The sequence below is a fragment of the Enoplosus armatus genome, chromosome 3, assembly GCF_043641665.1.
Source record: "Enoplosus armatus isolate fEnoArm2 chromosome 3, fEnoArm2.hap1, whole genome shotgun sequence".
Classification (NCBI taxonomy): domain Eukaryota; kingdom Metazoa; phylum Chordata; class Actinopteri; order Centrarchiformes; family Enoplosidae; genus Enoplosus; species Enoplosus armatus.
In genome coordinates, this window is record NC_092182.1 from 11149352 (window position 1) to 11164323 (window position 14972).

A 14972-nucleotide genomic window follows, 5' to 3' on the forward strand; every position below is an offset into this window, starting at 1 on the left:
GGTCAAATTTGTTTTAAAACAAATGGACTTGTTGTCTTGTGAACAAACAAAAGTTTCTCACCAAACACATTGTGTGTATACTTGAATGCATGAACTTCCTCATAAAACATTTGTAGAGCAACAGGAATATGCATCTCATCCTGTGAGCACATGTGCGTCTTGATGTGGGTTCACGCTACAAACAAAACGGGGACCCACCAGTGAAAACATTGCTCCATAGCGCTACTAATGGTCAAAAACTCTGCAGGGTACCTTTAAGGAAAATCTGACTTTCCTCAGTTTTGCATAACTAATTTCCCTCCAAATGAGAAATAAGTTGTGTTGGTGTCTGATGCAGAGTTACCAGTCTATATACTAGAAGGGAGGGTGGTGAGAAAATCTCAAATCAAATTTGTAATTTCAATTCAACATCAGACACGATCAAATGATCAAAGAAAAAGTTTTATTTTCCATTATTTGTACAAAGCTTCTTTATACAGAAGAATAATATACAGAGGACTAAGAATACAATGACATTTTTACATGGAGTACCTTGAAAATCACAGGCACATTTGGGACAGTTTCAACTACATGGTAGTTATGTTTTAAATTGGTTCTTCTGACATCCACTGCAGGTCTCTTTGTTGTCCTTGGTGGCAGCTCTACTCTGGTCACATCTGCTAGTGAACTTAACTACCCTCCATATCTGTAGCATGTCTGTCAATGTACCTGTATTTTCAGGCTTTACTCATTTTTTTGCATTGTAATTTAATAAACAAAAAACAACTGATAAACTGTAACTCCTAAAAAAACCTAACCCTAAATGTTGGTATTTCCACACTTTCTAGGTTCGCAGTTCAATGTTCTGATTCTCTTGAATCTGGCAACAATGAAACTTAACCTTAAAAAGCACAAACTATCAAGGCTTTATAGTTTTTAGTCCCTCTTTAACTAACACAGTTCTGCAGTGTGCACCGTTGGATATACCTTGTACTTCACTGAGCAAATTTACCTTTAAATTCAGTTTGTACACAGTGACTCTGTGTATATTTGTGTGTGTGTGTGTGTGTGTGTGTGTGTGTGTGTGTGTGTGTGTGTGTGTGCCCCCAGGCCTTTAAGCACAGTTCTCCTAAAGGACAATAGAGTGGAGATGTCTGAAGCACATGATGACATCCAGAGGGATGGGGGGGCCTATGTGATTTCCGTCCAAGCGCAGATACCTGGCGTAACAGAACAGGTTCTTAATTTAATGTCATCACAATGACTTACATAATTATTTTGTTCCTATGTACTTCCTGTCAAAGGGTGCCACTGTGCAAATTTGTATTGTTGAGTGCCAAGATGTGACGTACCTTAGTCTGGGTATCAGACTGTCATCGCTCAGTTCGGCCTGCAGGCTGGATGGGCAGATCAGGGTGCCATTGATGCCTGGAGGGAAAACACACAGTGAATGTCTGGTGCTCAGTGTTGTTTTCCTTCAAACAAGCCAGAATAAAAAAAATCTGCCAAGTGAATAGGATTATTTTGTCTTGTTTATAATACTAATCTTTTAATCTTGGTGACTTAAAACAAGGACGGGATAAAAAAAAATGGCAAAGAAATGGGGTCACGCAGTATAGCAAGAATAAAACAAGCCAGGTTGAATAAATTACAGACAAGACAACGAGGAGAAATTAATAAAAGGCAATTATCATGGAAACGCATCACATTAGGATTCATTAGCATGTTGTTGACTGCGAGCCTGAGACAAAGCTTTGCAGCCCTGTCAGCAAAAACTTGTTCAGTTCCTCGACACAGTAATACTCTTAACAGAGCATGAAAAGCAGTCTGCTGGCTCAGACAGGAAAGTAAACATGAACCAGTAACAGAATCATAGATATTTTTATGAAGTAAGATTATCTTGGTGTTGGTGTCCATCGTACTTCAACATTATATGATTAGTTCCCAAAACATCTGAGACAAATGTGGTAGATTTTGTGGTATTACATGTATTTCAGTTGTCTTCATTTAGACCAAACCAATGTGTTGAAACAGTGTACAACAGTTCATGATTGTCTTAAATTCATCATGTTTCAACAGACTATGCTGTAAAGTGCTAACCCCAATCCAGGTGGGGTTAGGTCTAAATTAATATTTAAAAAAAAGGCAAATATAGAAGGTTAAAGCTGCATTAATCATTTCTTGGCCACTGGGGGGCAGAAGAACTCATGGTGGAATTATGAGAGCAGTCAGTGTAAATCAAAACAGTAAAAGTGTGGATGTAACATCAAAACAATGAGCTGAAAAACGCTAAAACGCTCAACAGAACTCAGTTGAACTGCTGAGTCGGAGGAGGTTCTCTGTGGCTTCGTCATTGCACGTCAGTAGTCACTTAATCCATTGTTAAAATATTGATTAGGGCAGCTTTTAGTACACTATTTACAATGTCTTGTAAAGATGAGTGTTGTTTCCATGTATTATGTAATTGACATATTTCTGCCACCTCTCACAAAATCCTTAAGATGGTGCTGATAACTTACTCTCGATGCTGTTGTGGTTGAGGTGCAATTGCTCCAAGTGACCGTTGAAGAAAGGAATAGAGGAGAGCTGGTTGTGGGACAGTTGCAGGTCCAGCAGGGTTGGTATTTTGAACACATTCTTGGGAACTCCTTTATCACTCAGCTGGTTGTAGTTCAGCCTCACAAATGCCAGGTGAGTGAAATCTTTGAAGTAGTCTCTGCATAAGAAGAAGAAGAACAATAACTGTAAAATTTTACATTCAACCAGTGTTTGATGATGCATGCAGTGTGCGTATATATACATGTGTGGTCATCAGCTATGTGCCAAGGTGTGCCACTGTATACTTGCTTTGGGATGTCGTCTATACTGTTCCTGTCCAGGAAAAGCTGTATGATGCCATTTGGTACGCCACCAGGCATCTTTTTCAGGGCGTTGTGAGCCACATTGAGCTGCATCAGGCTCTTCAGGTCCTTAAATGTGTTCTTTCCCAGGTCACTGTCACTCAGCTGAAAGAGATCAGACACTCATGTTTGCTCCAGAAAGGCATATAGGTGGTTGACACTGCTCATACCTAAACAGCACAATGTAGTAAGATGCTCACAAAGGCACTTTTCAACAAAGGTTTACCTGGTTGTGGTACAGGTCAAGCAGAGTCAGGTTCCCCATCTTGCTGAAGGCACCAGCTGGGATCTTGGAAATACGGTTCCTACCGAGGCGGAGCTGTTCTAGGCTTGCTGGGAGACCAGAAGGGACCTCTTTCAGCTGGTTACGCTGTGCATAGAGGTACAGCAGTCCTGGGATCTTCTCAAACACCTGCACAAGAGAGACATACAGAAAACACAGTTTTAAATGGCTTCATGGTATTTTCAAATCATGGATATTAATCAGGGAAGCTTTCTGACCTGTTTGTTTATTTGATGAATGCGGTTATTAGCCAAGTTGATCCAGCGGACCTCAGTGGCGTTGACAAACGGCTCTGCATTCACCTCTGAGATGTAGTTGTTCTGCAGGTACAAGTAGTGGGTTCTCGATGGGATGACAGGGACCACACGGATGTTCCGGTTCTCACAGTTGAGAGAGTTCGGATAGTTCGGGGAGCATAAACACTCCCGCGGGCAGTCAGAGAACATGGAGGGTGGGCCCAGGATGGGTGGGGGGAAGTCTGTAGGCTCCTGGGGCTCTGGCTGTGCCGGTACAGCAGGCCGGGGGACAGAAGGCTTCCTGGTGGTGGCAGGTCGCCTGGTGGGCTTCTTTGGCCGAGTTCTCTGGGTGAAAACTGCCCCCATCAGGAGGAACAGAGCCAATGCAGAGAAGAGTCCCACGCCGGCCTTCATGGTCCTATGACGGAGCAGGAAACAGAGGTAGTTGATTCGTTTAATAAAAAGTTTAATAACAGGAATACATGTACATTGGTCCTTTTTGTGCTTCTTGTTCTGTGTGGAAGCTCTGGGGCCGTGCTGAGTCTCAAGTGTGTTCAAACCCTGTTTCCTTGATTAGCAGGCATTTAGAGGCTCAGTGCAGACCAAGACACTGAAAACGTCACTAACCAACTACGTGTATTCGCCTTTCGATTGTTGTGAAAACACGGAGAGTGTAAAACTGTAAACCAATATGTTCAGCAGTCTGCTGCCTGCACTTTTATTTCAACTTGAAATATTGCTTCCTGATGCTGCTCTTACATAAGTGGAACCTTTGTTATTCATGACATCTGTGTCCTGTTGAGATGAAAATAATTAAGATATGTACACTAAGACAGTCTGTCCTTCATAGCTTCTATAACTGTGAGAGCAAGAAAAGTATGTTAATGAATGCTGTGAATCGAGCAGTTACTGTCATGATGTCAATGTGACAGAAATTGATGTTATTCCAAATGAAAGATGGGGCTTTGTGGCTTGGTAATATAAGTGAAAGAGAGTGAGCAAGAAAGTCAGCAGTGATTTGTTCAATTTGATTAAATTCAAGAGGAGGAGGGGCAGATACTGATACAGGAAATTAGTACTTATGAGAGAGAGGGAAGGAAAGGTTTTGGGATAAAGGCTCTATTGTCAGCACTGGCCCAGAGGGAGAGCTGTGGAGGGGAAAACTGCAGGTCTGGAAGGTTAAGGCTCTTTGACCCAGGAGAGGCCCAAAGGAAACTGGGCTAAATCCCAATGAGACTCTGATGGAGGCAATATGCATCTTTTAAACCATGGTAAATACAAAAAGTTTCTGCTTTGCATATTTTAGCATGTTGATGGTATAAGGACTCAGCCAAGAGATACCCAAGAGTTTGAACTGAGCAGAGGGGAGGTAAGGTGTGTTCTGTAATTGATGACTTTTTAAAAATATGTTCAAAAACAGATGTGTGCAACTTAAATCGGTTGAGCTCCTTTGTGTGTACAATGTAATGACGCCATCAGACTGAGAGGCTGAAAGATACACACACAGATGCAGATGTTTGACTTAGCATCACAAGCATTTACCCTTCAGTGGAGATAAATTCACTTCTTGTATTTTGATCCTAAAGTTTTAGATTTTATTCAGAATGCCTGTTTGTGTGCATTTGCTTCTTTGCACTGTGCATTGGACCTCATCAGCATGAGCCTGCTGTAAATAATCCCCACACAGCTGTCAAAATACATAATGCTCCACCACAAATGCACCATTAGTTTCCAATCACTTTGCTCCAGTTAGGCAAGCCTCAGGCCAATTTGATAAACATCACATATGAATCACGGGGCAGGAACGGGGCCCAGAGCCAGAATCTGTCCTGCTTGGAAAAACAAATCTGAACTTTTCTCTGACAGCGTTCCCTGGCACTGCCCTTCCTTTTCCCTCTCAGCCACCCAGAGCCTCCCAGCCCCTCGTTCTCCTTCCCCTCGTGCTGCAGTTGCCCTGACCAGCAGTCTGGCAAACAACTAAAGACTGAAAGTCAGAGATGGCTGACTCATTGGTTTGTTATTTGTGACCTCGATAAGCAAATCTGATCAGCATGAGAACCACACTCATTGCAATGGGTCAGAGATCCCTGTACAGTAGTACATCACCTCATCAGACACTGATCACATTCACACTACAGATGACTGTAATTCAATTAGCCCAGCCATTATTCACTAGTTATCATTTTTATTATTATTTATTATTTTTCTTTTTACAATTTGACTTTAAAACCAAAAATGATAGTGCCATTTAATTGGGTCCTCCTCAAGGGCCATTTAGTAGGTGTCCTGGAGCTTTCAATCATATTATTGCTGGATAGCAGATTCCACAGATTCCATTGTCATGGAAATGCAGGATTACAATTTTACAATTCCTTTTGTGCAATACAGCTGTCATGGACAAGAATCACAATTCAATGACATATTGACAAACTACATCTGCTGATGAAGCTCATGTGATATGTGTGATATGATTGAAAGCCCCAGAACAGTTACTAAATGGACATATTGGTTTTTATAAAGCTCATTGTTACCACAAACTCCTTGATGATGAGCTCTCTCCAATTCACTTATTTTCTTCTTTTGGCAGACCTGGCACTGTCATTCCTTTAACCGAAAATGATCACCACTGTTTAGAAAGACCACTAAAAAAGCCTTGAATAAGAGCCACGTCATGCACAGCACAATTCAGAAATCTAACTCGGTGACTAATCAACACAATTACAAAAAACCTCCAAATAACATTGATGATGATAGATGTGATGTCATACAAATAGCAAATCTTCTTATGACTCATCTCTGTGTATCTAAAACACAGTAATGGGCAGATATACTTCATGTGAAAACTGTGTGGGATACATGCACTGGAAATAGAGAAGTGTCTGCCCTACTTTTGAAACCCTCATCACCAGCAGATATTCTGCATTAGTATTACAAGATTGCCAAAACATTTCCTCATGCGGGTGGGGCTGTCCTGCAGTGGCTGTGCAAAGACTGGATCTACATTTATGGTACGTCAATCTGGATGTGAGGTGAAGGAGTCAAAAACAACTTATAAATGGTTTAATAAATTAAATAAATATAACTCAATATAAGAACTGAGAGTATAAAAACAGAACTCTGTTCTCCTGTCATCACTGCGTCTTTGTCCTGATCATCATCCTGCTCAACCTCGATCTATTGTTTTCCTTTTACATTCTTTACAGACTTCACAGAGGGATTTTAAAAGTTCAACCCTCTTACAAAACAGTGATTCATCATAGCCTGTGATTTTTTTTTCCTCACATTTCCAGATCCATTTTCAGTCTTATTTTGGCCTTTGGTCAACACCAATCCAGCAATATGATCCATCAGAATTGATTTGTAATGACAAAATGGTTTCAATTACAGCTTCACTGCAGAGTAAGCACAATTAATTTAAGCAAAGATTCCTGTTTGTGCCTTGAAAAATAACTTGAAGATCCATCTTCTAAAGATTTTTCTCCACCAGCCAAAGTGAGCAGCAGGGAGTTTTCATAAGCGTGACTAAAGCTTCACTCTCCATATTTGAACTGTACTGCAGCAGCTGCTCTGCACTGCTGGAAAAAGCTGAGATCAAGGTGAGTGCGCAGGAGTGGAGAAAAGCAGCAGAGTCGAAGTTCGCTGGATGATAGAGTACCACTTTGTATGGCACAGCGTTTCTATAGAAACACACCAGCATGGCTCAGCTGTGCCAGGATCCCCCCTTAGTCCACACACACACACACACACACACACACACACACACACATTGCTCTTTCTGTCTGTCTTTCACACACAAACACACTACTGTTTGCGTTATTATCTTATTGATAATCTCCTATCTCATACAGCCCACCTGGAAACAACAAATAAAGTTTCTTACCTGCCTCTGGTACCTGCCCTCTTTTGTCAAGTCACAAGTTTTGTGTCTTTTCTTCTGTCTGATTCTCTCTCACTCTTTTTCTTCCCCTCCCTCTCTCTCTCTCTCTCTCTCTCTCTCTCTCTCTCTTCCTCTGTTTCTCTCCTTCCCTAACCCTCCCCTCCCTCTCTCTTCCCTCTCTCTCTCCTTTGGTGGACAAGCCTGCCTGTTGGGTTGGTTCCCTGGCTTTCTTCCCTCTGAAGGTCACAGTGGTTCTTTCTCCCCCTCTGCTCGGCTCAGGGCCAGTGAGGTTTAATCCTAATTCCCTCTGGAAGACCGCGGGGCTCTTTCATGTGTCTGAACTGTGTCACAGTTTGTTATTATTTTGTTCTGTTGCGGCATAGCATGAATATGATCGTCTCAAATAGAGAGAAAAGAAATGAGGGTGCATGTTTGCATGTTTGTGTGTATGCACAAGCATGTGTTTCTATATCAGTCTTTGAAAAATGCTGTGAACACTGCAGCTCTGTTAGGGAAAGCCCAGCTGTAATTGCATCTCTCCTCTGTCTCCCACCCACCCCGCTATTGTTTAGATGACTGCACTTACATCCAGTCATGTGCTTTTCATTAGCAGCATCTCTCTGCTGACTCCATGGCATCTTTTCTGTGCCAGTTAAATGTCCAGGAGGAGTTTTCCACCCCCCTCCAGGATCAGTAAACTCACACAGTCCGATTACTGAGGTCCAGCTGAGGTACGGGGAGTTGTGGAGGGTTTTTCAGAAAGTGGCACTGTGATTAAAAAGGCTACAGCCTCTACGTGTGTGTGTGTGTGTGTGTGTGTTTATATGTCACTGGGGGTTAGGAGGTGGACATGTGCTTGCTGCCCTGCATTCCTGTAGAGTGAGCTGCAGCCGAAGGATAACGAGGCGAACATATGTGGGGAACAGTTTCTGACACACATGTGCCTCCATCTCCCTCTTTCCCTCACTTTATCTTTCTTTATCAGAATCAGAAATACTCTGATTATTCATTATGTCTCCCCACTGTACCCCTGTCTCCTCTTCACTCAGTCACCTTGTTTGGGATACTGAGCTCAGCTGGGCCAAACATCTGGTCCAGACTGGTCCCAATAAGGACAGGAAGGATACTTCCAACAAATAGGACACAGAGAGAAATTGGTATATTTAACAAGTACGTCACTTTTTTTGGTGGTTGCTTTTTTTTCTCTCTCTCTCATCTTCCCTGCTACCATTTAAGAGAGGGTCCAAGACTGCTATTTAATGACTCCACTGATCAACTACGGTGACCTAATTTCTCACTAAACCTTTATTTGGTGCCGCCTGCAGGGATGACATCATTGGAAATAGTTGCTCATTAACAGTGATGGCTCATGATTTGGTTAAATGTTTCATATCACGTCTGTTTAATGAATTCAGAGCAGTAAAGTTTGAATTGAATAAACTGTAGATTAAAGCAAAGGTGATTCTCTGAATGAGGTGGTCTGCCACAAATAGTTGGTATCCGGCTGCTGTTTGGCAACATGCTGTCTCTAAATGTGACAGGCTGTGGCTGCAGTGCGCTTTCTACAGGGATGACAAATAAAGGGGACAAACCAGGAGAGGTCTCTCAGACAAAACAGTGTGTGCCTGTGTCGGATGGGAGACAGAGAAACACCAAGAATTACCACTTCCACTCTTTTAATCACTACATATTTGGACATAATAATAACGATTCATTTTTGCAGTTATTATCCAGTCCAACAGATGGTGGGCGCATTATAAGAAAAGAAAGAAACTGCAAGTTAGGTTATAAACTCAGAAGAGTCACTCATGCTAATTTATTTTAAATTAAGAGTTTAAAACCTGTTAAAGCTTCAGCTCTTGCACCTCCACGAAGCTGCTTGGAGAGAGAAGAGACAGCCGTGAAGTAAGTAGCCGAGCTGAAGTGTTGAAGAACTCAAGTTTTCGGGGTTTTTTCAGTTGTAAATTATTGTCATGCAACAGACAAGCATTTCTGTATAATCTGAGTTATCAGTTTTTTAAATACAGTCTAATCCAATACAACAGCCATTCATGACACAGTTCAACAAATCAGCTACCAGATTTTTCGACAACATAGACACTAGCATGTGAAATACAATAGTATAAGAAATCGATTTGAGACCATAGTCATGTTTTAATCATTGACCTGCAATATTCTTTTGTATCAGTCAATAAAATATGCTGTAGAGATGAGAAGGATTACAAATTGTCAGACAAAATATAAATCAATGTACAGCAGGTTTACTATTGTTGAGTCAATGGATGGATTACTGAACACGTCTACTACCGGGCACAGAACTATATGTGTGTAGTCACTGTGCCTAACATTGTCTACGCAGAGTGGAAGGAATAAAAGTTCATATGACACACCAGAAGGATTAATTCAATTTACAATCATCTATATATACACTTTCGAGTTGCCGCAGGAAACAAGCCACCATGACAACTTTACAGAGACTGTTTGTTGCCTCAGGTTTTCATAATCTGTCCATGATTCTGTCCGTACTGTACGTGTGTCCATGCATTTTGATGTATTGTTTTTTTCATATTGTGTTTATTAGAGCTTAAGTAGCTAACCCTTGAGGATACAACTGTGTGGTTTGATTTTGCATGTGAAAACGGAGTCACATGGCCTGTGGAATGTGTTTGGCCTGCACACTCAGATACACAGACAGTCGGATTATTAGTGCTCTGGTTTTCAGGGCTGAATCCAACCTGTTGATTCAAGAGGAGAGATATTTAAAGGGCAGAGGACCTTTGCTTTGACTGCAAGAAAGCTTTAAGCAGCAGTCCTCATAGCTATTACATACTGCAGCAGCTGTTTTCGAGGCAAATGCAGAGAGCGAGGCAGGCTCAGGCTCCAGCTCCAAATGACTTGATTTGTATAATAATCTGAGAACTTTCCAAGAACGGCCTGTTCTGTCATCTACAGAGTGATTTGGATGATTACACTGTTTGATTTAAAGGAGACGCGCATGAGCTACAGCCAGAAATGTTACCAGGGGAAACGCATGCCAGAGGAATACTCTTCTCCCCAACATTTACAGACAACTTTCTGATGTGTTGCACCTCTGCAACAAGATGATACAGTATCTTCTACACACTGTGTATATATACCTAAGTTCTGCAGGCCGCACCAAGTTTTTCCTTTCCAAAGTAATGTCAAGATCCACAGCTTATCCCGCCCACCATGGCAGATGTTAGCGGTCATATAACATGTTTGCCCTTGAAAAGTTTCATACAAATACACATTTATTGTCTCATGAATCATTTTATGATTTCACAAATGACATTATTATTGCATCAATCATGAATCAACTTTGTTATTCACTTGAAACAATGCAGGGTGTTTATGGGGATTAAGACGGAGGGATTTGGAGCAGCGCACTAATAGGCTCCCTTCACTGCTTATTTTATCTACCAGAGATAAAGTGCACAGAGTTTGTGTTTTGTTTTCTTGCTGTTAGCTACACTACCCAGAACCTACCTTAGAGTAGGACACAGAGCATACCACCACAACACCTGTTCATCAGAGGAGTTGGGTAGCTGAAAGGCCCTCTGTTTATCTATGGAGTCAAATGGAAAATATTTCTGTCATTATGACATAGGTAATAATTAGTTTCTGTCAATCAAATAAATACCAGTGAATTATAAAATTATATTTAAACCATGTGTCTTTTGTGCCAGGTTGTCATATCAATGAAATGAAAATGTGACAACACACACTGAACACCATCAGTAACTGTGGATCCCAGACTGAGAAGCATTACATCATGCATGAGATCATACTACACATGCTATTGACTGAAAAGTACTCTCTCAAGTAAGCGTAGTGTTAAGGCAAGTCACTCGAATGGAAGCCACCTGGATAGTGAACGTTTCCAAATCAAAGCTCATCCATCGTGCAGTAAGTCAAACATTCTCCCGTCCAGACAGGCTTCAGCTCACACATACTGTTTACACACAATCTGATGAGCTTCACTTACAACTGGTCAGCTCAGTGTGTGAGAGAACAATGACTTGGAATACCTTATTTACTTATTATTTTTTCAGGATTCGGCTTTTCAGGATAAGACAAATTCAACTCTATTTTGTCTTTGATATGCATTTAAATCATAGGTTGGTTATAACTGGCTGTGTTCATCCCATCCTACATTGGCATTCTTTGCACGGTCACGTCAGAAACCTCGATGAAGCCAGCTTGTCTGGTGAAATGTTGTTTAAACTGCATGAAATATATGGGTTGGCCATGCCTTTCAATAAAAACTCCCAACACTTGTCAGTGCTGGTTTTCATGTGGTTCAGGCATCTTGTACAGTTTGTTTTTCTTATTGCTTCCTCCCCGCAACATTTTGAATGTTATATCTGAAATGAATTAGTGCTTTGTAATTAATCACAGCAGTCTTTGCCAGGCAATGAATTCCAGGCAACTGCAGTACAGTATATAATGCTCTACTTTAAATCACTCAAAATACTTGAGTACAGCTTGTTTTGCAAGATTATGTATTAGATACAGATTGAATTGATTCCATGGTGCTTGGAATTTACCATTTGCCCCCTTTGTTGTCACTACTAACCAAGCTTTCTGTTTTTGCACGACACATATGCAGTTTACAGTGATAAAGGTGGCAGATTTACCACCAGATTTTGGTTTATTGATTTCAGACAGAGGCAGACAGAGGCAGGATTCTCATTTCTGACTGACAACTATATTTTTTGCAGGCTGAAAAAATTGCAGATTTTATCGGCTGTAGCTGGCAAGCTAATTAAGATAACATTGATATAATAGCATCCAGGACTGGCTTTCACACTCGCTTTAGGTCACTTACGTTAAACTCTTTAGATGTAGAGTAACCACAGCGCCATGCACAGTGCCTCAACTTGTTGAGAAATCCAAAGCTTGACAGAACTGCCATGCCTTGAAGTTGCTAAACTTGGACAATCACTGTCCGGGGGAGGGGTTTAGCTAATAGTCAATTGATTTAATAAAAAAAAAATCAATGAAGCAGAAGGGCCTTTACCTGGACTTAGGTTATACTTCTACCGAGGGAGAGACATGAATATGTTGCATTTACAATTCATTATTTTTCACTGCATGCTAATTTAGAGACAGGAAAGAGTGAAGATGTTAACACAGATGAATTATTTTAGATAAAAAGGAAGCATAAGCTTACCATGCCCACATGCTTCATGGTATGATAAATGTTAGTGGTGCGGTACAGTAGTGTGTGTGTGTGTGTGTGTGTGTCCATATTGTGTTGGGTAAGATGCATGTGTTTCACATATGAGGCTCTCCATCGGCGCTCTGTTAAATATGGAATGTGTGATACAGCCTGCATAAGTAGTCGAACTCTCCTCTCACACGCAATGCACATACTTCACACATACTTTGTTCAGTCTGGACCCTGAACCCCACATCTCCCACCTTTAACCACTCTGACCACCTGCACCCTTACCCCACCCCAAGGAGAATAGGAAAACCACAACTACTAGCTCTGCTGCTCTGAGTTACATTGCATTATCAGCTGCCTAAACATGGTCCTGAGGAAATCATCCAGTGGTGCACAGTGTAAGGACTGTGGCAAAACCTCAGGAAATGGTGTCGTAAACAGTCCTTGTTAACATATTACAAACTTTGCAGACTTACGCTTATTGTAAAAAACTAAAGTAAAAGCTAGATTTGGCATTTGTACCAAAAACATGTGTATCACTCATTTCCTGGGATAAAGCTCAAGAACAGAACAGGGAGTGAAGATTATGTGTTTTCTGTTGCTGAGGCTCGTAACTGTAAGCTTGTGGCCATCACTATTTCTGAAAATGTGTTCAAAAATAAATTGCTGCCATAAGTTAAGAAACGTGAGCCTTCTCTCTTTTTCAATGGCTTAGTGAAATAGAAGTAACCCTCTTCAGACAATAAAGGAACTACAAGACAGCAGAATCAGCATCTGTGTGTGTGTTTATGTGTGTGTGTGTCTAATGAGAGGGCTGGAGGTCTTAGTCTTGCTTGTAAACAGGCCTGTAAATGAAACGGCTTCCTCAGTCATCTAACCAAAACCACAAGTACTATAGGCTACAAGTCTGCATTGGATTTAGAGATGATTTCTCCGCCCAGCAACAAACCGACTCTTCACACAGCTGGGAGGTCCGAACCTCTCTGTATAAATAATTCCCCTTTTGGAGTCAGTCGGTCCATTAGCCTGTCCAATAGTTTAGTTTGAGGCTTATTTATTGAACATGGACTATAAGAAAACAGATTTTACAGAACAGTCAGGGCATTGATGCATCTTGCATTGGACTCCTCAAAGCTATTTCTACAACTTAGTGTCCTGCAACAACTGGAACGCGTTTACATTGTCTATACATTACCATGTTGTCTACTTTGGTGATGTTTTATTCTACCGTTGAGAAGTGGCAGGCTATTTACTTTATGCTTGTTGAGGCTTGTTGCAGCCTCTGTGGGGTGGTGAATTTTTGTTTAATTTTCTGGTTAATTCTAATAAACCTCTACAGAGGAAAGTGGTTGTGTATTTATAGTTGATTATCAGTTGTAAGTAGGCTGCAAAGTTTCCTTTTAAAAATGTAATGCCGTAAGTTTACTCAGAGTACATTTTAACTAACTTTTTACTTTTGTAGTACATTTTATCTCAAGTACTTTTACTTGAGTATAATCTAGTACTCTTTATATTTCTGCTAGCTAGACCTGATTATTCTACCTTGAGGATAATTAAAATCAATCTGCTGTGGCAACACCCACACCCACCATCTCTAGCACATAATGCTAGCATTAAAGCTAACATTAACTTGGCAATTGAAATAAAGTTTGTTGTCAAGTAATTCTAACAACTTTCTCTGTGTCATTCACTTAAGCCTTTTTGGCCACTTCAATCAATCAATCAATTTTATTTGTCAATCATACAAAGTACAGTCACAGCGAAATGGGGGCAGCACAAAAAGCTGTGAACACAACATTGACATATTATCACATAAAGTTGATATAGCCAACGTGTTAGCATACACATCCAGCAGACACACAGCAACATTAGCATTAATGTAGAGTCTTGTTTCTGGCCACCTGATGAATGCAAGTCCAATATTCACTCTCTTTTAGCTCTGTTTTGGTCTCCATCAACTTCTGAGGGAAAAATGCTCCACTTTGTTCACCAGCTAATTGCTAACTGTGTCTGTTGTTGCTGTCTGCTGGGCATTTAGTGCGCTGTGGGTTTATTAGAGCTTTATTAGAGGAAACAAGGCTAAAAGCAAAACCCCTAAGGAGCTAAATGACTTCAGACCAGTGGCATTAACATCACTGGTCATGACGTCATTTGAAAGGCTGGTCAAAGGGGAAGTGTTGGAGATGTCTCTGGACCCTTTAGTTCAGTAATTGCTTATTGAGTTTAATCTTGATGAAGTTTTTGTGGGCTGGATTGCAGATTTTTGTAGGTCTCAGAGGGTGAGAGTGAATGGCTTTCTGTGAGAACAGCCCTCCTCCTCCACCGCCTCTCCTCAGAGATTCTCAGGTAACATTTGCTATAAAGGTAAAGTCCTTTATTGATTGATTATCATGTGGTAACCTGAATATCAGGAATAAAAATCACCTGAGCTGTGTTGTGAAGATGGCTGGTAAAGTGATGGTTTTTATTATCTTGTACCCCTTGCTGCAAGTCAAGTTTCCCTTCT

At 41.0% G+C, this 14972-nt stretch overlaps 1 protein-coding gene across 1 annotated transcript; it reads right to left on the reverse strand.

Annotated features, from left to right (window-relative positions):
• Nucleotides 1–422: 422 nt before the first annotated feature.
• On the reverse strand, nt 423–7357 carry prelp (proline/arginine-rich end leucine-rich repeat protein). The gene is made up of 7 exons (XM_070902705.1): nt 7279–7357; nt 3381–3816; nt 3106–3291; nt 2827–2984; nt 2499–2695; nt 1332–1407; nt 423–1199 (listed from the first exon to the last, which is right to left on the reverse strand). The coding sequence occupies exons 2-7, from the start codon at nt 3810–3812 to the stop codon at nt 1109–1111; spliced, it is 1140 nt and encodes a 379-aa protein (XP_070758806.1). The 5' UTR covers nt 3813–3816; nt 7279–7357; the 3' UTR covers nt 423–1108.
• Between the last annotated feature and the right edge of the window lie 7615 nt (nt 7358–14972).